The sequence below is a fragment of the Brachionichthys hirsutus genome, chromosome 7 (genome assembly GCF_040956055.1).
Source record: "Brachionichthys hirsutus isolate HB-005 chromosome 7, CSIRO-AGI_Bhir_v1, whole genome shotgun sequence".
NCBI lineage: Eukaryota > Metazoa > Chordata > Actinopteri > Lophiiformes > Brachionichthyidae > Brachionichthys > Brachionichthys hirsutus.
In genome coordinates, this window is record NC_090903.1 from 2,382,405 (window position 1) to 2,405,436 (window position 23,032).

The 23,032-nt window shown below is 45.2% G+C and overlaps 1 protein-coding gene across 1 annotated transcript in view; it reads right to left on the reverse strand.

The window, feature by feature from the left end:
- Window positions 1-6,363: 6,363 nt before the first annotated feature.
- Window positions 6,364-23,032, reverse strand: part of haao (3-hydroxyanthranilate 3,4-dioxygenase) — a 31,843-nt gene continuing 15,174 nt past the window's right edge. Inside the window, exons 5-12 of the mRNA XM_068741327.1 lie at window positions 19,388-19,471; window positions 17,259-17,365; window positions 15,409-15,498; window positions 15,273-15,316; window positions 15,042-15,187; window positions 13,310-13,378; window positions 13,136-13,218; window positions 6,364-6,786 (exon numbers count right to left, since the gene is read on the reverse strand). Coding sequence (XP_068597428.1) covers window positions 6,714-6,786; window positions 13,136-13,218; window positions 13,310-13,378; window positions 15,042-15,187; window positions 15,273-15,316; window positions 15,409-15,498; window positions 17,259-17,365; window positions 19,388-19,471 — 696 coding nt within the window. The 3' untranslated portion in view covers window positions 6,364-6,713. The remainder of the gene's footprint in view (window positions 6,787-13,135; window positions 13,219-13,309; window positions 13,379-15,041; window positions 15,188-15,272; window positions 15,317-15,408; window positions 15,499-17,258; window positions 17,366-19,387; window positions 19,472-23,032) is intronic.

Genomic DNA, 23,032 nt, shown 5'->3' on the forward strand with positions numbered 1-23,032 from the left:
GGGATTGGCATTTAAAATAGTCAATGCAGCTCTGCCCTCAGTCCCCTCAATCCCTGCATACCTGAATAAACACCTCCAAAGATTTATGACACCCACAGCCACAACACTAGAGGGAGCTCAAACAACAACCTGATTACCCCCTCCTATAAGACTAACATGGGTAAATCATCTTTCTACAATACTGCCCCCCAAGGGTGGAACTGTTTGACTCCTGCCCTCAAAACATGCACCTCTTTGGCCTCCTTCAAAAAGGCCCTAAAAATACACCTTTTAGGGGGACAGAAACGGAGATAGTCATCACGACTCTCTCCGGATCAACCCCCCCCCCCCTTTTTTTTCTCCACCTATGTTGTAAATATTATGTATTTTTAATTTATTGTTATGTTGCATCTGTCGAGTAATTTAATATTAGTTTTATTTGTATTGTTAAATGTCGATGATTTATGTACGAAGGATTTTCAACGGAAACAAGACCGCAAGGGCTTTTAGAAATGCTCCTCTTAGACAGGATGTTTGACTGTACTTGTACTGTAATACTTACTATTGACAGTACTTGTACTGTAATACATACTATTGTTTGACTGTACTTGTACTGTAATACATACTACTGATTGAGTGTACTTGTACTCTAACATTCTATCTAATAAATATATTCATTCATTACAGAATGACGCAGGATTCGCTGTTTTTGGGTTGATAAGGACCCAAAACCACCATCATAGTGTAGAAAGTGAGTTTTTCATAATATGTCCCCTTTAAAGCATTATAATGTATATAATGATGAGTAAATATCTCAACACCTCAACTCATCTCATCATGTCACCTTATATCTTTATAGTCCAATTATGTGTCCTCATCAAATCACCTTTAATATTTATCAGCTAATTATGTGTCCTAATCTCTCTTATCGATTCAACGGCCACTTTTACCTTCAAATATTAAAAAATATTCTGCCAAGAAGGCTATAACAAAATGTTTGTGAAAGAGACAACCTCCCACAATTGAAAACATTAAACTTATGGAACTTATGACCTATACCTTACGGCATATACGTCAAACTCAGGCCCAAAAAGTTTTTATATTTGGCCCGCGAGATCATATCAAGTGTGTAGTAGAGCTGGCCCGCCGGTATTTAGCACATGCACCGCTAATACCACAAATCCCAGAATGCTTTGCTGGTGCATTGGTGCTTCAATTGAGACTGCCAAGCACCCCGTCCTCTTCTGTTGACATTAGCATTAGTCATTAGCAACCATGCTACCAGTCACCTTGGTCAAATTGAAACCAACCCTCCCCAAAAATGGCAAAACGAAAGATGGAAAACAGGAACTTTCAGGACAGCTGGGAGGCAGATTATCTGCTCACGAATGTAAAGGACAGACCTGTTTGTCTTGTGCGGAGCCAACGAAGCTGTAACGAAAGAACAGAACATGAGAAGACACTCTGGAACAAAACACCGTGGCTGAGCGTGCACGTGAGCTCGCCACCAAAACACGAACAGCTGATGGAAAAGGGAAAAGATTTCATCAGTCCTGAACCTTACTGTTGATGAGAGCGGCGACACATCTCATACTGCCCAGCTGCAATCTTGTCCTTGAGCAAGACGCTGAACCCCAAACTGCTCCCAGCGGGTCTGGCAGCAGTCGCCCACTGGAGGGTGAGTGTGTGCATGAATGGGTGTGTGAATGGGTGAATGTGTGCGTGAATGGGTGAATGTGTGTGTGAATGGGTGAATGTGAGGCTTAATTTTAAAGCACTTTGAGCACCGCAAAGGTGGAAAAAGCACTTTAGTGCAGAACGTTTCATCTTCATCCGTGGAGTGGACTCGAGTCTGTGGGGGACAGTGGATCAAGTCTGTGGGGGACAGTGGATCAAGTCTGTGGGGGACAGTGGATCAAGTCTGTGGGGGACATTGGACTCGAGTCTGTGGGGGACAGTGGACTCGCGTCTGTGGGGGGACAGTGCACTCGAGTCTGTGGGGGACAGTGGATCAAGTCTGTGGGGCACAGTGGACTCGAGTCTGTGGGGGACAGTGGATCGAGTCTGTGGGGGACAGTGGACTCGAGTCTGTGGGGGACAGTGGATCAAGTCTGTGGGGGACAGTGGATCAAGTCTGTGGGGGACATTGGACTCGAGTCTGTGGGGGACAGTGGACTCGCGTCTGTGGGGGGACAGTGCACTCGAGTCTGTGGGGGACAGTGTACTCGAGTCTGTGGGGCACAGTGGACTCGAGTCTGTGGGGGACAGTGGACTCGAGTCTGTGGGGGACAGTGGATCAAGTCTGTGGGGGACAGTGGATCAAGTCTGTGGGGGACATTGGACTCGAGTCTGTGGGGGACAGTGGACTCGCGTCTGTGGGGGGACAGTGCACTCGCGTCTGTGGGGGGAAAGTGCACTCGAGTCTGTGGGGGACAGTGCACTCGAGTCTGTGGGGGACACTGGATCGAGTCTGTGGGGCACAGTGGACTCGAGTCTGTGGGGGACAGTGGATCGAGTCTGTGGGGCACAGTGGACTCGAGTCTGTGGGGGACAGTGGACTCGAGTCTGTGGGGGACAGTGGACTCGAGTCTGTGGGGGACAGTGGATCAAGTCTGTGGGGGACATTGGACTCGAGTCTGTGGGGGACAGTGGACTCGCGTCTGTGGGGGACAGTGCACTCGAGTCTGTGGGGGGACAGTGGACTCGAGTCTGTGGGGGACAGTGCACTCGAGTCTGTGGGGGACACTGGACTCGAGTCTGTGGGGGGACAGTGGACTCGAGTCTGTGGGGGACAGTGGACTCGCGTCTGTGGGGGGACAGTGTACTCGAGTCTTTGGGGGACAGTGTACTCGAGTCTGTGGGGGACAGTGTACTCGAGTCTGTGGGGGACAGTGGACTCGAGTCTGTGGGGGACAGTGCACTCGAGTCTGTGGGGGACAGTGTACTCGAGTCTGTGGGGGACACTGGACTCGAGTCTGTGGGGGGACAGTGCACTCGAGTCTGTGGGGGGACAGTGCACTCGAGTCTGTGGGGGACAGTGCACTCGAGTCTGTGGGGGACAGAGGAACTTTTAGGATTAAAATCGATGGATGGCACAACCACAGGAAACTAAATCTTTGAAGAGGTTTCCAAATGTGTAGATGAAGTGATAAACTTTGGGTAAACTGCACAATCGCAGTGAATATTTCAATAAATATCGAGTCTGGCCCACGACTTTGTCCCCGTTTTTAATTTTGGCCCGCTATGAATTTGAGTTTGACGCCCCTGCCTTACGGCTTCAACAAGAACTAGGAGAAAGACGTTGGAGAAAATGGCTCGGCTTTCTGAACTGTGACGGGAACCCTGACCAAATCTATGTGGAAGGGAAATCTTTGACGTATTGTACTGGCCTGACCTCTTCCTACATATTTTTTGTTTGTTTATTGTACGTTGAGTACGTTTTCTTTGGTAACACTTGTTTAGACAGACACCGAGCCCACCTCACCGGTTTGTGGACAGAGCGACCTTTGATAGCGTTAAGGTCATTGACCTTCCCGCTCGGAGGGAGTTGTTTTCTGGCGTCTCTGGACTCTGACCCACAGATCAATCATTCGTCGAACTTCTCTATTGGAGGACACACAAAGCAAACACACAGCATGCAGCAGTGTCTCCACGAGGACCGACATTTGCTTTGAAAGAGCAAAAGAGCATAAACTGTCCAGTGGGGCTAAAAGGTGTTTGGCAGCCACCGATTGTGCAAGTTATTCCACTTAAAAAGACGAGAGTGGTCTGTAGTTTCCATCGCAGGTACACTGCAGCTGTGAGACAGAATGTGTACTTGTACTGAGATACTAGTGTCTTGTCTCATGTTCTTCTCTTGATGTCAGTCGTCCCTCGCTATAACGCGGTTCATCTTTCGCAGTTTCGCGGATATTTTTAATGCAATTTTTAATGTTTTTTTACAGTGCTTGAACGCGCATCGTGTTCTGCTGTAGCACAGCCACGTCAAATCAGGAGAATGGACCTTTCAACAGTAAAGATTAACAGTTAACGCAACTTATTATTGATACACACTGAATAAATAGAACAGCTACGTGTCTTTAGATATTTGGGGCTACTTTCATGTTTTAACGCCGTTCGCTAACTTAACAAACATCTGTCCTCTCACACAAACTTCGTGACGGAAGGAAATGACGCGTCGGGTTGAGGGTTTTGACTGACAGCTCACGTGTCCAATAGCATTCAAGAAAGGGACCGGAAACGTTCCAAGCGTTAATGAGAGAGCCAGTTAGAGGGCGCAGGGGTGGAGTCTTTTTGGCCTTAACGTGTACAATATAACGTCTGTGGTAAAAGATCTACACTCCAGCCTTAAAACATATCTAATAATTGTAAAAAAAATAAAGCTGACTACTTTGCGGATTTCACCTATTTTTAGAACGTAACCCCGCGATAAATGAGGGACCACTGTAAAGCCAACAGGATTCTTTCATGTGGACAAAAGGTTGATCCTACCCGATCTCTCTGTCTTTTCTACGTAGCTCTCTGCCTGGATGAGAAGTTAGCGCCATTAGCCTGCTCTGTGCTATCAGGAGCGCAGGGTTCCCCTCTACTGCTAGTTACGCACTTTTAGACTCAGTAGAGAGGACAATGGGATTTCTAGCAAGAAATATTGTGTTTCAAATGTACAGTGGAACCTCGGTTCTTGAACAACTTGGCAGTCGAACCAAGAAATGGTGTTTCAAATGCCTCAGAAGAGTTCAAACGCACGCGTGGAGCCGAGGCGAGCCGAAGACACGCGACAAAGGCGGAGCCTATATCAGAGTGGGCTCAGTTCGAGTCAACCTGCCGCAGGAGGAAGACCGTACAAAATATTTGCTTCATTCTCTTTAGCTCTTAGTCATGGATCCAAAGAAAGGCAGCAGTAAAACTACTGGAAGAGGACAGAGGAAAGCAGCGAGAACACCTGTTGAACTGAAGGAGGAAATGATCGCCAAATATAAAAATGGCGTCCGCGTCTCGTATCGACGATTTTGACTTTTCTTAACTCATTCAATACAGAAACTTATGCATACGTCCAAATAAATCCATACCTTGGCCTCCGTGGCTTATATATACGTCAAGAACGTTTTCTCACGGGGACAGGCGGACGGTTTGGCGCAGGTCTAGTGAGTACGGACCTACAAACCTGTTTGGGGGCAGTGTGGCTGCTTTTGGGTGGGTGATTACGATGTAATGGAAAGACGAAACAGGAAGGACGTAGAGAGGGGAAGGGAAAATGGCGGCGCGGGAGCGATCTGATAAGCATAAGCCGCTAACACGGAGAGTTTGACTCACGGTTCTAAGAAGGTTAATCAGAACGATGATGATCATGGTGAAATCACGTTTTCGCAGGTTCGTGTTGTAAACTGGTGATTTTGGTGATTTCTTCCTCTCTTCAACGGCCAATGTCTCTCGAACGAATAACGACAGGAATGCACAGAAGGGAATTTACGCTTTCATTTGTTAGGTTCCGTGTTTACATATCTAGCTTCCATTATTACCCTCGCCGAAGGGGAGGCGAGGGTATTGCAATTGGGTGCGTTTGTTTGTATGTTTGTCTGTTTGTCTGTCTGTCTGAGCGCATAACTCAAAAACTAGTAACCCAATCGACTTGAGATTTTTACACAAGCAAGGTTCTGTCCGTGGCTCGGTCCTCCCCGAGAATGGCGTTGATCCGGATCTGGATCCAGATTCTAGAATTATTTTCACATCTGGAATTGTGCCTGTGCTGTAAACTGTCACTTTAAGAGGGAGGGACACGAATGGCATGATGGGAAAAAGAGTCCAGAAGGAGTCTTGTAGTACGTTCCGGAGCAGCAAGCTAGAGCAGGTTTGGCCCCTCTGATCCGGAAGCCCTGTTTACTGTCTCACAAGATCCAATAGTCTTTTGGAGGCGGGGTCTGCAATCTCTGATTGTCGTTTTCTAGTTTCTTATGGGAAATATATTTTTTGGTTTCCCGAACAAATCGTTTTTTAAACAGCATCACGGTTCCTCTGTATTTATTTGTCTTCCAGCTCCACTATATTTGATAGGCAAAGCAGACACTCACTCCACAACTGAAAGGATATATAAATATAATACAGGGGAAATCATTTCAGATTTGTCTCTTTAACTCTAAACTACTGCAGCATAGACGACATGAAATGTATTGCTAGAATTAGCATTTATAGTTTTATATTCTATTTAAAGTGCTTGCTCTTGTGAGTCACGTTGGGTTCTGTTTTTCTCTGCTCCACCTGTAAAGTGCCTTGAGGTAACTTTCTGTTGTGATCTGCCGCGACACAAATAACATTGAATTGAAAACCTGATGTGTTAAAATATGATCAAAACACACATTTTAAGATTAAAATATGAATTTATTGATCTAAACCTTTTCGGCTGAAAAATCAGCCTTTCATTCATCACACACTGACTATTGCAAGATTCAGAGGCACAAGCACCAATCAGAGGCCACCTCGTGCCTCCACCTGAGCCACACATGTAGGCAAGTTTAAATTACAAGCACTCCATGGTCATAACCAAAAGTGCAGTTAACGTTTTCACATTTACAAACTGGAGATCATTAATATTCATAATGATCAACATTCATTCTGAAAGAGTTTATTTTCTTCTTTGGGTGACACAGAATCTATTTTTACACTTACAGAACACCTGTACAGAGTGCCGTAGATTCTGTGTGTGTGTGTGTGTGTGTGTGTGTGTTGGCTGGAGATGCTCAGGGTCTCTTCCGCTCTGGGTCTTGTACCACAAACAGGGCAACAGTCCTTTCATCTCTCTGCCACTGGTACCTAAAGAAGAATAAGCTGCGTTAGAGGTTTTAGGGTCAAAAGCTAAATGTCCAGAGTGACAGCTCATTTTTGTATTTACTACCTAGTGGTAACTAATGCAGGAAGAAAGCAAAGAAGAGTCAAACCACATTAGCAGTCGCTAAAAGGACAAACCAGAATTCGCCGTGAAGCAGCAGCAACATTCTGGTTCGTGGCGAGCCTTTTAATCACAAATGAGAAAACACTGTTTGTCTTCCTTTGAAAGTTTCCGACGGGTCTCGCTGAAACAGAAATGACTGGAGGAGACTTCTCGAACTGATCATGTCACTTGTTTCATGTGTTTCTGAAACTTTCTCATTGCAGCAAGATCCCATAGCAGAACAGCATATTTCTCATGACATGAGAGAGAGAGAAAGAGAGAGCGAGCGAGAGTGCTGGGTGAGCTGCATTTCTGCTCAAAAAGGAAAATAAAGGGAGCGAGAGAGAGAGAGAGCGAGAGAGGTCTAGGTCTAGGAAGAAAGTCTATTTCAAGGTTACAATAAAGAAGTGAGGCGGGAGTTCTAGACCTCGTCTGGTTAATGTTTTCTGGATTCGGGATTTCGAAGATTTGCTTTATTGTCATTCAGACACCATCCAACGGATACAGAGGATACATCGGCTTTCAATAAAGACAAGAAATATAAAAACATCTTAGCAGCTGTCAGAGCAATAAGTGAAATAGTACAACTGAAATGAAGCTATATAAATATAACAAGTAATACATAGAGAAGTGGTAAAATAATTGCACTAAAAGGTTATTCCTGAGAGAAGGAATTGTGGGTGCCTCATTTCAGAGATGTATTATTTTAAAGTCTGATGGTTGTTGGGAAGAAGCTCTCCCAGAACCACGCAGTCCTGGATCTCAGGCTGCGGTACCTTCTACCCGAGGGCAAGAGGAAGAACAAGGCTGTGGCTGGGCTGACAGGAGGTACCTTCTACCCGAGGGCAAGAGGAAGAACAAGGCTGTGGCTGGGCTGACAGGAGGTACCTTCTACCCGAGGGCAACAGGAAGAACAAGGCTGTGGCTGGGCTGAGAGGAGGTACCTTCTACCCGAGGGCAAGAGGAAGAACAAGGCTGTGGCTGGGCCGAGAGGAGGTACCTTCTACCCGAGGGCAAGAGGAAGAACAAGTCTGTGGCTGGGCTGACAGGAGGTACCTTCTACCCAAGGGCAACAGGAAGAACAAGGCTGTGGCTGGGCTGAGAGGAGGTACCTTCTACCCGAGGGCAAGAGGAAGAACAAGGCTGTGGCTGGGCTGAGAGGAGGTACCTTCTACCCGAGGACAAGAGGAAGAACAAGACTGTGGCTGGGCTGACAGGAGGTACCTTCTACCTGAGGGCAAGAGGAAGAACAAGTCTGTGGCTGGGCAGACAGGAGGTACCTTCTACCCAAGGGCAAGAGGAAGAACAAGACTGTGGCTGGGCTGAGAGGAGGTACCTTCTACCCGAGGACAAGAGGAAGAACAAGACTGTGGCTGGGCTGACAGGAGGTACCTTCTACCCGAGGGCAAGAGGAAGAACAAGACTGTGGCTGGGCTGAGAGGAGGTACCTTCTACCCGAGGGCAAGTGGAAGAACAAGGCTGTGGCTGGGCCGAGAGGAGGTACCTTCTACCCGAGGACAAGAGGAAGAACAAGACTGTGGCTGGGCTGACAGGAGGTACCTTCTACCCGAGGGCAAGAGGAAGAACAAGTCTGTGGCTGGGCTGAGAGGAGGTACCTTCTACCCGAGGGCAAGAGGAAGAACAAGTCTGTGGCTGGGCTGACAGGAGGTACCTTCTACCCGAGGGCAAGAGGAAGAACAAGGCTGTGGCTGGGCCGAGAGGAGGTACCTTCTACCCGAGGGCAAGAGGAAGAACAAGTCTGTGGCTGGGCTGACAGGAGGTACCTTCTACCCGAGGACAAGAGGAAGAACAAGACTGTGGCTGGGCTGACAGGAGGTACCTTCTACCCGAGGGAAAGAGGAAGAACAAGTCTGTGGCTGGGATCAGAGGAGGTACCTTCTACCCGAGGACAAGAGGAAGAACAAGACTGTGGCTGGGCTGACAGGAGGTACCTTCTACCCGAGGGCAAGAGGAAGAACAAGTCTGTGGCTGGGCTGAGAGGAGGTACCTTCTACCCGAGGGCAAGAGGAAGAACAAGTCTGTGGCTGGGCTGACAGGAGGTACCTTCTACCCGAGGGCAAGAGGAAGAACAAGGCTGTGGCTGGGCCGAGAGGAGGTACCTTCTACCCGAGGGCAAGAGGAAGAACAAGTCTGTGGCTGGGCTGACAGGAGGTACCTTCTACCCGAGGACAAGAGGAAGAACAAGACTGTGGCTGGGCTGACAGGAGGTACCTTCTACCCGAGGGAAAGAGGAAGAACAAGTCTGTGGCTGGGATCAGAGGAGGTACCTTCTACCCGAGGGCAAGAGGAAGAACAAGGCTGTGGCTGGGCCGAGAGGAGTCCTGGATCCTTGACAGGCAGCCTTGTTTTTCCAGGTCCTCAATAGTGTGTCCTCTCAGCAGATCTCAGCACTCTCAGAGCTCTTCTGTCAGCACCACGGCTGCTCTCACACCATAGAGAGGGGCTGCTGGAGGTGTGCCCTTTTCAGCCTCCTCAAAAAGTGCAGACGCTGGTGAGCAGACGCTGGTGAACCAGGTCAGGTTGTCCATCACATTGATGCCCCAGAATGCCATGTGCCGTACAGACTCCAGCGCAGTGTTGTTGATGTAGACCGGGGTGTGTGTGGGCCTCTTTTTTTAAGTTGATAACGAATCCCTTGAGTTTTTTCAACATTTGAAAAGGTTCTGGACGGGTCTTGATGACATTTTTAGAAAATGTTGGGAATGTTACCAGGAACAGATAACCCAATTTCGATCCAGAAGAGATCCTGGATTATGGATCGGTTTGAAATATTCTGTTACATTGCATTCAATGGAGTTTCAAAATGTGTTCCTCAATGTCTCGGTTGATTATTGACCAATGTTTATGGAACTGGACAGTCATGTAGAGCGGGGACCTCTATCTCACCACCAAATTTAATCTGGATCGGATCCAGAATGAAGTTAGGAAAAAAATATTACAGAAGGTGAAGATCCTAACGGGATGTGAACCCAAATCCAACACCTGTAACAAGATCAAGAACTGAAGACATTTTTTGCCCGTTTTGACACACTGGTCTTTACACCTGAGTGTGAAGCTTTGCTGGAACCCATCCCTCTCTCACTGCTAGGGATGCTCTGAAGCGCTTCACTTCATCAAACCGTAGATATTTTTCTACGGTTTGGTCGATCATCCACACAAAACCACATATTTCTGTCACTAAAAATTATGGTTTTTGAAAACTCTGGTTAAGAGTCTGCATCTGGACCCCGGTAAACAGTTTTAGGTTTCGTAACGTCTTGCCTGCTGTGTGCAACCTGCGTTTACGTTCAGAAACTTCAAAACGTATCACTTATTGCTTACTTGTTGACTTTATATTCCAAAACTACGTTTAGGAGCAATTCTGCCTCCTTGCCGGTCCACACGAACGAGCCTGGCGTTGCCTCATGTTTTGTAAACGGGACGACGAGAGCCGGAGTGTTCTGATTGGATAGGGTTTGGGGAACTACGCCGCCGACTGGTTTGGCATGCTTAGCAATGTGCTTAACAACGCACTTATGCGGTTACTTGTGGATGAAGTTATTTTTTTTTAATGAGGTTATGTGGACGCAATTTGTTTTCAAAGCAGAGGGGAAATCTTTTTTTTTTTTTTTACGTGTGTACATGGCCTAAGTCACTCCAGAACTTCTCCTTCTCCTCTAACCCACATCCTGCCTGTGGAGAGTACCCACTAGCAATACTCAACATGACACCCTCAATCCCCAGCTTTAGGTTCTGTTCAAGGTTTCTACCTGTTAAAGTGAACTCTTTCCTTGCCTCCATTGCCAAACTGCTTGCTCTTGTGGGTCAAGTTGGGTTCTGTCTTCCCCTGTTACACCTGTAAGGCAGTGTTTCCCAACCTTTGAGCCGCGGCACACTTTTTACATTTACAAAATCCTGCGGCACACCACGAACCAAAATGACACAAAATGACGTTCTAACACAGTACACATTATATTACATGAGCTTTATTATAATATATAGAGTTAATAATATAGTTTTTTAATGTATTTATACTTAGTGGGAAACCTGGGGCTGTTTTGATGAACACAAAATGGATATCCTGGCAGTAATGGTAGAAAGACACACACAAAGCTCTTCCTCATCAGCTCTCAGTCTCTCTCTGATTTTAGTTTTTATCGCCGTCGAGCTTGAGAAGCTCAGCTCACACAGATATGTGGTTGAAAATGGAAGCAATGTCAGAATAGCTTTGTTGGCTAGAACGGGGAACTCCTTGACAACAGATAACCAGAAACTGTCCAAAGGAAGATCAGCAAAGTTTAGCTTTAAACCACCATCTTGTTTCAGTTCAATGTAGTGATGGGAATTCCGGCTCTTTTAAGAGAACCGGCTCTTTTGGCTCCCAAGTGGCTCCTCAGATTTTTTGTTGACAAAATTAATTTAATACCAAATCATGTGCATTGTGTAAAATTAGCTACTAATGTAAAAACATGCAACATATCAAATGTTTATTAAATGTCTTTATTTAAATCCTCTTTGCACTGCTAGCTACAAAAACATATTATATAATATTAAATACAAAACCAAACCAAACACATCTCACAGAGAACAAGGTCAAATCTCTGCATGTAAATCTCAAACAACACAAGAAAAGATAAATTAAAAAGTACAAAAGATAAAGCAGCATCAGGTAACAGTTCTACTGTTTTACTGAAGATTGGCATCAAAGAAAACCAAGTGGCTCAGCTTGGAGGGGCTGATCCTTCTGTTATCATCTGTCCTGTTTTGGAGATTCTCTCTGAGGGGACAGTCTCCGTGCCATTGCGTGTGTGAGACGTGGGTAGACTGAACACCTGGACTCCCACAAGCTCAGTGGGTCTGCACTTCTTTGGATAAGCGGCTCCTCAAGATACGATCTTACTTTATTTTATTTTGCCTTTGTGTCAACCGCGTTAAAATGTGTCCAGATTTCTACATTTTCTATCACTCGTTTTTTCTCTCACCCTTTCTAGCGCGTCGATTGTCTCTGGTCTAAAGTTCTCTCTCCCTGCCTCCCTTTCGTTTCGTCTGCTCGCTGTGCTGCATGTGTGTAACCCCCCCCCCCCTCCCCCTGCTCGTTGTGGACACGCACACGCCCACACACACATCTCGACCAATCACGTTAGCATTTATCAGACTTTTTTTGGCTCACAATGACGGAAACCAGCTCCTGTCGTTCACTTCAAAGTCTGAAGCGCGATCTACGGGCGGCACACACGCTTTATTACAGCACGGACACCCGACAATGTTCATTAGGTGATATTAGAAAAATTAAAAATATTTTTTTTTTGGGTGATATTGGAAAATTTCTCACGGCACACCTGACGATCTCTCGCGGCACACCGGTTGGGAAACGCTGCTGTAAGGTGCCTTGCGATAACTTTGTTATGATCCGGCAGTATAGACAGGGGTGCACATAACCTTTTCAGAGAATTACTCAAGTGCGTAACAGGAGACGATGTGTGGTACTCACCCCATATGCAGCAAGGTCTTAATAAGTAAGTCTTCTTCACTGTCCTCTTACTGCATGGCAGATGATGATGATGCTGATGATGCTGCAGATGCACTCATTTTGTCTGCTAGATATTTGTGCACTAACTGTTAGCTTCAAGCCACTTCTCTGAAAGAACTCTTCTCTTTGTCTCCGGGCCAGACGCTGGTTGCCGTTTCTTTGTCGTTGGCGGAACACCGAAGAAGCTGCTCAGTGTCTGTCGTTTTATCGACATCTTGCTCAACAGTAGGTTTGCAGGCGTAACTGTGGCGTTGCCAAGCAAACTGTCAGGTACGCCCATGCGCGTCGAGGTACAGCCGGCGTTACGCGCTCCAAATGTTTGCCACCAGTTATGTGCACTCCTGACTATAGAAATAAAAATGAATTTTATTTTATTTAATTTGGCAATACTTTTTTATGCCGGATGCCATTCCTGACACAACCCTCTCCTTTTATCCGGGCTTGGGACCAGCTCAAGAGAGCTACGTCAGCTCCCGCTACAGCACTACCCATGAGGCTGCATTACGAAAGATTTTGATAAATATTCTAAATTAAGATTTAAATTCATGAATATTTTGACAGATGTCAGAATGTTATTTTCCCTCTTGACAGCTAAACCCATTCGAATAAGCATTGCAGAGCATCTTAAATTTCTTTCGATGTTAACCATAGCTATACGGTTACCGTCAACGTTAATAAAGCAACAGTAGATATGAACTCACTGGGTCTGTTCGGGAATGAGTAAACTGTCTCCAGCAGAAAGAGCAAACTCCTGCTGAGCCATCGTCAGGGTTGATGAGCCCTCCTGTGACACAGAGATTAGAAAGAGGTTGAATAATAATCAGCTGTAGATTATTGATTGGCTCCAGAAGGAAGGGCACATTTCGAGAGCCTACCATCTGCCAAATCCAGACTTCACTTTGGCGTACTGTAGCCTCTGTCTGCCCACAACCAAATATTATCACCTGTTACAGAGACAGGGCTTTAGAACATAGTACTTGTGCATTACCTCACACACGTTAATTCAAATCTGCACGTATAAATCTCCTTTTTTAAATCTCAAGTCAAGTGCTTTTATCTAGACCAGGCATGGGCAAACTAAGGCCCGGGGGCCATATGCGGCCCGTTGGGCTATTTGATCCGGCCCGCTGAACTTGTCTAAATTATATCATTAAATAAAATTGTATTATAATTAAACCTCATTCATTTGACCTTTTCCCTGTAATGCAACCTGTAAAAGGCCAAATCCTTTCATGTAATGGCTTTTTCATATCATTTATATTAGTTCACACAAACACTCCCTCCATCTGTTCCTGGCCCCGCCCCTCTGGATAATTTTAGAACCCATTGTGGCCCGCGAGTCAAAAAGTTTGCCCACCCCTGATCTAGACCATCATTTTTGTGACGTGCAGATTTGTTTTGTGGGTGCACCTTTTAATACTGACCTTTCTTACATGTTTTGTCATGGAAGCTTGTCTCTAAAAGAACATGCTTGAATGTACACACTAAAAAACAGTGGTAGGGTTAAAACTATGATTTTGTATTTGCAATAGGAATGAGCGTTGAGTCTCAAATAGATCACAAACAAATGGCTTCTTAAAGTCTTTCCATAAAAAGGTTTACATAGATTCAATTGGCGAGTTTGACCATTGACTAAAAGTATCATCCAATCGGCTACACAGGTAACTTACCCAATGTCCATGCGTTTGGGTAGTAACACATGAGTCAAGGGCATAGTTCAGGTAAACAATAGCGTCAATGGCAAAGCAACACGATGAGACATGGAAAAATCATCTGGGTGTCCTGCCAATCACAGTTTACAGGTCAAATGGAGTCTGTTTCTTAAAACTGGACATGAGAATACCAATTTTACTTCAGGCTTAATCTTTTTTTGTCAAAGTATCTTTGGGCAAGGTGCTGAACCCCAAATTGTCCTTCTGTTGTGTGAGCGATGGTGTGAATGGTGGCTTCTAAAGAGCAGGTGGTGCCCGGTGCGAATGCCACCACGCCGCTTTGTGCGAGAAGGGAAAGCAGCCTGGGTAAGTGCTGAGAGCAGTCAGCAGAGGTGTGGACTCGAGTTATGTGACTTGGTGTTTCCTCCCACCTCTGGTAGTCAGTGTTACTAGAAAGCCGCAACACAAGTCGAGTCTGTTTACGGAACGGCCTAATTTTCATTAAAAGACACTATAGTTCATAACTAATAAACATTCTACGGTCACATAGTCCTAATCAGTGTTGAACTAATGCGGTTCACCCGTTTGTGTTTCACTGTGGGCCCTGAGCCTGAACTCGATGGATTTTGCATGTGCTGGTTGGTTGACTCGGTGTATGTGATCTTTACGTGACTTTCCTTGTTGCTTCCTCCTCAAATTTGCTTCTTTTATCAGGAAATCTTTGTAAACAAGGTACATACTTAACGATATCTTGATTCAAACTAACTTGAATTGCACAAGAACATTTCCTGGGGAAAATCATCATGCATCTCATCAAATAAGGAGCAAACAAGTGTGTTTTTTATTTCTGAAGTCTGAGCAAGTATTCTGTGCCGGCTCAGTGTGCAAGAGATCTCAACACTTGTGCATCTAACATGGTTTCTTTGGTAGCAGACTAAAGGTTCATCAATGGTACCTCTGTCTCAAACTGAGCTCCGAACATGTCAATGGGCCCACCATTGGCCAAGGATGAGCTGTGTCTGTCCAGCCAGTCTTTGAAGGAGAAAGGTGACATCACATTCATACTGCTCATCTGGTAGGGAGCCCTTCGGTCAGATTCACCTGTTCATCCAAAGAAAGTCACGACACATGTTCAAAGTTAACAGGGGTTTGATTTGAGATGAAACAGGAGACACGAGAAACTCACCCGGGTCTGCGTTTCCTCTTTTGTCCTGCTTAAATGCCTTAAACCTACAAAGACAGTTAAAAAACATCGACCAACTGTTACAGTTGACAACCTGATGAGACAGCGACTCTATAAAAGGGAGATGAAGCTGTCTTACTCTTTAATGAGAGGCACCAGTTGGGTTCTGAGATCCTGGCAGTAAAACCACTTCTCAAACAGGACAGTCGTAGTGTTGTCCAAATAGAACCTGAAACACCCCACAAGCTGAGGTTAATGTCATTGTCAATGAGAGGAGAGGAGAGGAGAGGAGAGGAGGAAGCAGAAGAGGAGACCTTTTCTAAATATTCTGGTAAGCAATTGCAAAGCAGAGATAGTCGTCGACTTACGAGCGACGCGACTTGCGACAGTTCGACTTAACAACCGCGCTGGTCTGTTGACTGCCTGTTTACGACGTGTTTTTACGACACGCAGTGATTCCTCTCGTATCGATGTAGACGCATTCAAAGACCCAGCGTGAGATGGGAAAAATCGCAAAGTACAGGCAAGAGAGTTATTATATTATTTACGTATATATCCCCCCACTGTTACGAACTCAACCCTAGACTGTATTACCCTTTCCCCACACAACAATATTCACAGTAGAGTTGTATAATGGAAATATAAGACATTAATATCACAGATGAGGTGGCTCGGGCATTTAATTAGGATGCCCCCTGGACACGTCCCACCGGGGGGAGACCGAGGGGAAGACCCAGGACACGCTGGAGAGACAATGTCTCTCGGCTGGCTTGGGAATGCCTCGGGATCCCCCCGGAAGAGCTGGAAGAAGTGGCCGGGGAGAGGGAAGTCTGGACTTCCCTGCTTAGGCTGCTGCCCCCCCCCCCGCGACCCAGCCCCGGATAAGCGGCTGAAGATGAAATTGATATTAAATAAATGAAATACACGACCATGTAAAATACATTCTAGTTATGAATTGAATTCAATGTACATGCACGTCGCTGCTCTTCTCCTCTTCGCCGCCGCCGCGATCCTCCTGCGGTTTGACAGAAGCAATAGAATCGTACGGCTTCTTCGCCTTTTCTCGTATGATATCCGCGTCATTCTTATTTACAAACAATCATGGATCCATATTATAAAGCTTTTTCCATTTTTACCGACACCTTATTTCGTAATGTCAGAAGCTTTTTTGCCATTTTACTGAAGTTCACAGTGACTGTCCTCCTAATTTTAACTGTCTTTTTTAATGCATCGCACTGTAGACTCGTTTAAACCGTATTCACGTGCGAAAGACACATCATTTCTTCTTTCTTTCAACAAATCAAGTTTAACCTCCTCCGCTATAGTTACATCTTCCTACTTTGTTTGGGCTTCTTATCAGAAGTTGATGCATGGCATTTAGGAGGCATCTTCTTCTTCTTCCTCTTCCTCTTCCGGCTTGTCCCGTATGGGGTCGCCACAGCAAATCAACCTCCTAGTCAATCGCATGCTTAATTCTGGCAAAGTTTTACGCCGGATGCCATTCCTGCCGCACCTCTGCATCTGGACCGGCTCAAGGGAGACGCTACCTGTGCTACCTCTGAGGCTGCATAAATTAGGGTAAACTTTTTTACTAAACTTTCACCAAACACAAGAGCACAAACTTAGAGTAAGGCATTATTGCGCTACGCAGAGCGAAGTGAACGAGAGTGTGGCCGACAGACAAGGGGAGATGCTGAGAGGTGCTACGATCCACGGGCCAATCAGCGCGAGGAACAGAAGAGCACGCCCAACTAGCCAATAGTACACCGAGTACGCACGACTTTCCTACTGACGTACCATTGTCTGTCCTGTTAAACGGGAAAACAAAAGGGAAAACAAATACAGCTCTTACCTGATCATGTGAACAACAAGAACAGGGATTTGAAAACCCTTAAATTGTTTCCGCCACTCCTCTTGCTTACCAGAACCAGAAAAGACAGGACAGAAAAAGGGAAAGGAAAGGGAAGGGAAGGAAAGGAAAGGGTAAACCTCAGGCAGTCAAACTCAGTCAGCAACCGTCTCCTCTCTATCACCAGTCCCACAGTGTTGGCCTGTCTCTGGGGGGAGTGGGGGATACGAGCAGGCAGCAGCAATATCTACAAATGGGGGCAAACAGAAATTCAATTGAATTCCTGAACATCAGCTATTATGGCGCTCCTAAAGGAACATAAAGGGGGGGGAGGGATTCATTTCTGGTGCACGCAGAAAATAAATGTCGTATGAGCACAATAGAGTGTCAGGTGAAAAAATATTTGATCAAAAGAATGTTTCCCATGTACACAAAAAAGTACAATATATCTGGTGTGCACAGGCAACAATACATTTTGGTCCACTATGTCTCCGTGTGGGAATGACAGCAACGTAATTAAATGATGGGAGCATTTATTTTATCTTCATTTAGTTGGTTGAGGGGGCTTAATGCTGCCTCAGAAGTAGCACAGGTAGTGTCTCCCTTGAGCCGGTCCCAAGCCGGGATAAATGCAGCGGTTAGCGGCAGAGATGGCATCCGGCGTAAAACGTTGCCAGAATTAAGCATGCAATCGACTATAAGGTTGATTTCCTGTGGCCCTGACGGAACAAGCCGAAAGAGGAAGAAGAAGTTAGTTTATGATACAGACTACTACTGTACTTGTACTTTCTTCTTGTCCCGTGAGGGGTCGCCACAGCAAATCAACTTTCTCCACTTCACCCTGTCCTTTGCATCGTCCTCCCCAACACCAGCCACTCTCATGTCCTCCCTCACTACGTCCATGTCTCTTCTCCTGGGTCGTCCTCTAGTCCTGTTCCCTGGCAGTTCCGTCCTCAGCATCATTCTACCGATATAGTCCCTGTCTCTCCTCTGGACATGTCCAAACCATCAAAGTCTGGTCTCTCTGACCTTGTCTCCAAAACGTCTAACCTTCACTGTCCCTCTTATTGTCTCATTTCTAATCCTGTCCAAACTGGTCACTCCCAAGGAGAACCTCAGCGTCTTCATCTCCTCCACTTCTAGCTCCGCCTCCTGTCTTTTCCTCAGAGACACTGTCTCTAAGCCGTCCATCATGCTGTCCTCACCACTGTCTTGTAGACCTGTCCCTTCGTCCTATCACAGAGCACACCTGATACTTTCCTCCCCCCGTTCCAGCCTGCCTGCACACGATTCTTCACCTCCTTTCCACATTCTCTCCATCACTCTGCTCTGTTGACCCGAGGTACCTGAAGTCCTCGACCTTCTTTACGTCTATTCCTTATAGCTTCACTGTCCCCCCTGGGACCTTCTCATGTACACACATGTACTCTGTTTTACTCCTGCTCACCTTCATTCCTCTCTTTTCTAGAGCAGACCTCCACTTCTCTAGATTCTCCTCTACCTGCTCCCTGTCACCTCATCTGTGAGTCTATCCATCACCATGGCAAATAAAAAGGGGCTCAGAGCTGATCCCTGGTGCATCCCACCACTACACTAAACTCCCCTGTTACTCCTACTGCACACTTCACTGCTGTCATACATGTCCTGAACTACTCTGACATACTTCTCTGCCACTCCAGACTCCCTCATGCAGTACCACAGTTCCTCATGCAGTACCACAGTTCCTCTCTGGGCACCCTGTCATAGGCTTTCTCTTGATCTACAAAGACACAATGCAGCTCCTTCTGACCTTCCCTGTACTTCTCCATTGCTAGCCTCAATGCTAACATTGTGTCTGTGGTACTCTTCCTCGGCATGAAGCCATACTGCTGCTCACAAATACTTACTTCTGTCCTTAGTCTAGCCTCAACTATCTTTTCCCATAGCTTTATCGTATGACTCATTAGCTTTATCCCTCTATAGTTTCCCTTCCCAGAACCTTCAGTCCATTCTTTCACAACTCAAGTCCTCCAGGTAGACTGGGCACCACCTGATCCCGCCACTGTCCCACTAAAAGAGCCTTACTTTTTGCTCAGTTCACCAAGGTAGAGGAGGCTTGTCTCAATCGGGTATTATTCAATGTTCAGGGAAATTAAAATATCCAGATCCACTGCCCTTCTCTCCAGTAACAGTTTCATGTGCTCTACTGTATCCAGTGTGACCGTCATATAATAAATCTTATGCTAAACATAGCAGTAAAAACATTAGAGAAACATATGTTAGAGCTTACCTCTCCCTCCCGAATAAGCACATCCCTACGATTGCCATTTTCAATCACCTTTAGACACATGTCCCCCTTCAGTTGAAAGAACAACTATGAAATCAAAATGGAAGACAAGCGAAGAAATGTCAGGTAAACTTACAATGCACAGCACCTTAACTTCATTAATGATTTAAATCTCCAACACACCAATTTAATCTAATGTTAATGAATGTACTTTGGCAACTAATTAAACGTAATCTTATTCTGACATCTTCCTTGCAATAGATAAACAAATTAGAACGTAATTGATAATTATTTCTAACTACACTAGAGGAAACGTTGCTCCCATACAGAGAAGATATGCCACATATGCTTTCATTCCTAACACTAAAAACATTATACCCTTAATCAATGATCAGAGTTCACTTTGTTAATCGGGATGCAGTAATACCTCGATATACGAGTGCTTTGACACACGAGTGTTCCGAGACACGAGCAAACCTGCGATAAATATTTTTGCTTTGAGGCACGAGCAACTTCCAGATGGTGGCGCTAAATGGCAGAGCGCTCCGAGCGCACTTCACTTGTTCAGTTCAGGTATTCACCACCTTTCGTACTCAAATCCTGCGCGTCTCCCGTGTTGTGCTTCCATTAGGGATGGGAAAAACGACTTGTACCGATAAAAGGTTTTGCACATGCGCAATGCGAGTGCATCGGCAGCGTAGTGACGGATCGATTAATTTAAGGGACAGACTTTAGAGTACATCGGATTTCAGATTACTGTATTAGTTAATCGCGATATATAGCTTTAAGTGTATTTTTTCACAACTTTCCAAAAGTACGTACGTGCATAGACATCTTCCGCGGTGGATTATGTGAAGGGCCGTGAAGCAGCACAAAGCCTCCAGACACGACACAAAATAGCTTAAAAGCATTACATTTGACTTGCTGCTACCTACAGAAACCCTGGTTATGTTACCGTTAAAGGGGACATATTATGAAAAACGCACCCAAAACCAGCGAAATAAGCCATCCAGTCAATCCTTCGTAGTTTGCAAGTACAGAAATGCTTCTGGCATGGAGGAGATCACGGCAGTATTACGGCTGAATAAGGACAAATACCTAAAAAGATGGGCACCTGTGATTTCATATTTGGAGAAGTGATAACTATTCTTGCTCTTGTCTTTTGTTTTCTTTAGTTCCCTTTTTCAGGGTGCTTGCTATTTCTTTTTAATTGTGCCCATTAATATTTCAAGTTTGCAAATGATGTATATGTGCAAATGTCAAGGAATGTTTTGTTTTAATAAAGAGTTAAAAAAAAAAAAAAAAATGCTTCTGGAAGAAATCTCTCGGACTGTGACATCACGTTTTTGGTGGTAATGTTCTGGCGAAAATTGGCAGAAAAAAAAATGTGTGTGCTAAACACTTTGAGCCAGACTGCTTTAAGAACCTCGGACAATATAAGGCTGGACTAGCAATGAAACTTTATCTAAAAGACAGAGCGCAACCATCTGTCCGGTAGGAAAATGGAGACGAGGCATCACAAATATACAAGTGCCTGGGAACTGCATTAACTTGTGGAAAAAGGGTATAATATGTGATCTCTAACGACGGTAAACAGTTTTCTATTCGACCAGATTTGAACGTAGTTTTGAAAAATATAAAAATTTTTAAAATGCCTTGAATTTAATAAATTAGTAAACTTACTGAATTGCTTTATTCATTTCTATAAAATAACTACATTATTTGCTTGTATTAATATTGTTAAAAAGAAGATGGAAATGAGTGTAGAGTACATATAAACCTAAAAAACCTAAAATACTACAACCAACTGAATCACAAAATCTTGGGCAGGCAACGCTGAACCGAGATACATCGTGGGAAGGGACTAGTTCGTCAAATCGTATCGCATCAGAGGTTTTAACAGATGTATCTTGAATGAATCGGATCATGACAAGTGTATCGAGATAGAATCGGACAGAGACCAGAGATTCCCATACCTAGTTTCCATTATTTACATGATTTTTGGCAGTACCTGTGAGTATTCCTTATAAGTGATGGGTCTATTCTGGATCCGATCCGGATCCGGATCCCCCCCCCCCCCCCCCATACATGACTGTATCAAATTCCAAAAACATCGGTCAATAATCAACCGAGATACTGAGGAACGAATTTTCAAGCTCCGTTGACTCCAACGTTACCAAATAATTCTGCTCCATAATCCAGGATCTCTTCTGGATCATCATCACCTTGTAACACCCCCTACGATTCCTGAAAATGTCATCAAGATCCATCGAGAACTTCTTGAGTTTTCTTGCTAACGGCGCACGGATGGATGGACAAATGACCTTGGTCATATAACCACCATCTTGCCGGAGAAGAAGCTTTGAAGTATTAACAATGTTAAAGGTTAACAATGATGTGTGTTATAAGATGTATGCTTTTAAGTGTCAATGGTTTTAAACGCTTCCTTCAAGGTAACCCCTACTCCATTCCTCTTTAAATCTCCTCCATGATAAAATAACTTGGATCCTGCTCCTAAGCAGCTAGCGGTCATTGCTAACCTGGGCCTTGACCAATCCAGTACAACTTAGTGATTTGCATGTTCAATTTGGCCTATTTGTACGCCTTATGCCATTCCTGAAGTCTCTGAATTTATCCGGGTTTGAGACCGGCACAAGGGAGAAACTGCCAATACTACATTAGCTTCTGCTAACCGCATTACCCATACTACCCATGAGGCTCCAATATCTTGAAACTGTCTATTCCAGGGAGAAGACATGGCCCACCAATTTGTATCAACCTCATGCTTTTCTGACTCCATGACCATGGACAATGGAAAATGGTGTGTAATGAACTGGAAACATGCTGTAACATAACTTTGGCTTGGATACCGTGTACTCAGTTACATGGTTGGCAAAATTTCAGTTGGGAACACTATAAAGGGCAAGAAGACACTCATGTGCATGAAGTTATGTGGGCCAAATATAATGGGTTTTGGAGAAGAACCCTACCTTTCAAAGCCACTTGTCAGCAAACCATTTTGAGACGAGGTTTGTCCTGCAGAAATGGTATATTAGGAGATGTTGTGCAATATGTGGGAGACCCATACATCATGCTGGCAGAGGCGCAGGTCTTCAAGCAAAGCCTGTGTAAAGGTCAAGCAGTGGAAGGCTTTGACTGGATAGAAAGCAACACAATCTACACCAATATGACTTTTCAAGCTCCGGTGGATGAGTGGTTACGGTGTGGAGTAGGAAAAGACCAGCATGACTGCAGATGGTATGAACAAATAGCATCCATATCTGGGGACTTAGTGATTGAAACCTTCAAAGAAGCCACTGGAGTCATTGCAGACGTGGCAGGCTGGTCAGTTGTATATGGCCTTATTTAGCAACAAGCATCTTTGTGGGAGGTCTCTTGGTGCTCATGATTCTCCCCCGACTCCTCCCATCTGCAAACTGACAGAATGTGGCTTTGAGTCTTTTTTGCACCTACATCTTGGGACGATTTCATATCTCTTCTTCTGGATGGGGTTCTGGGATAATGGCAGGTCTAGTCACATGGTTGATTGTTGACGCAGCAATCATTGTTTACCATCCCCTAAGACCTGTCACTACTGCCATTGAAGCCTTTAACACCATTGCCCTGCTGACTTATGAGGTTATCATG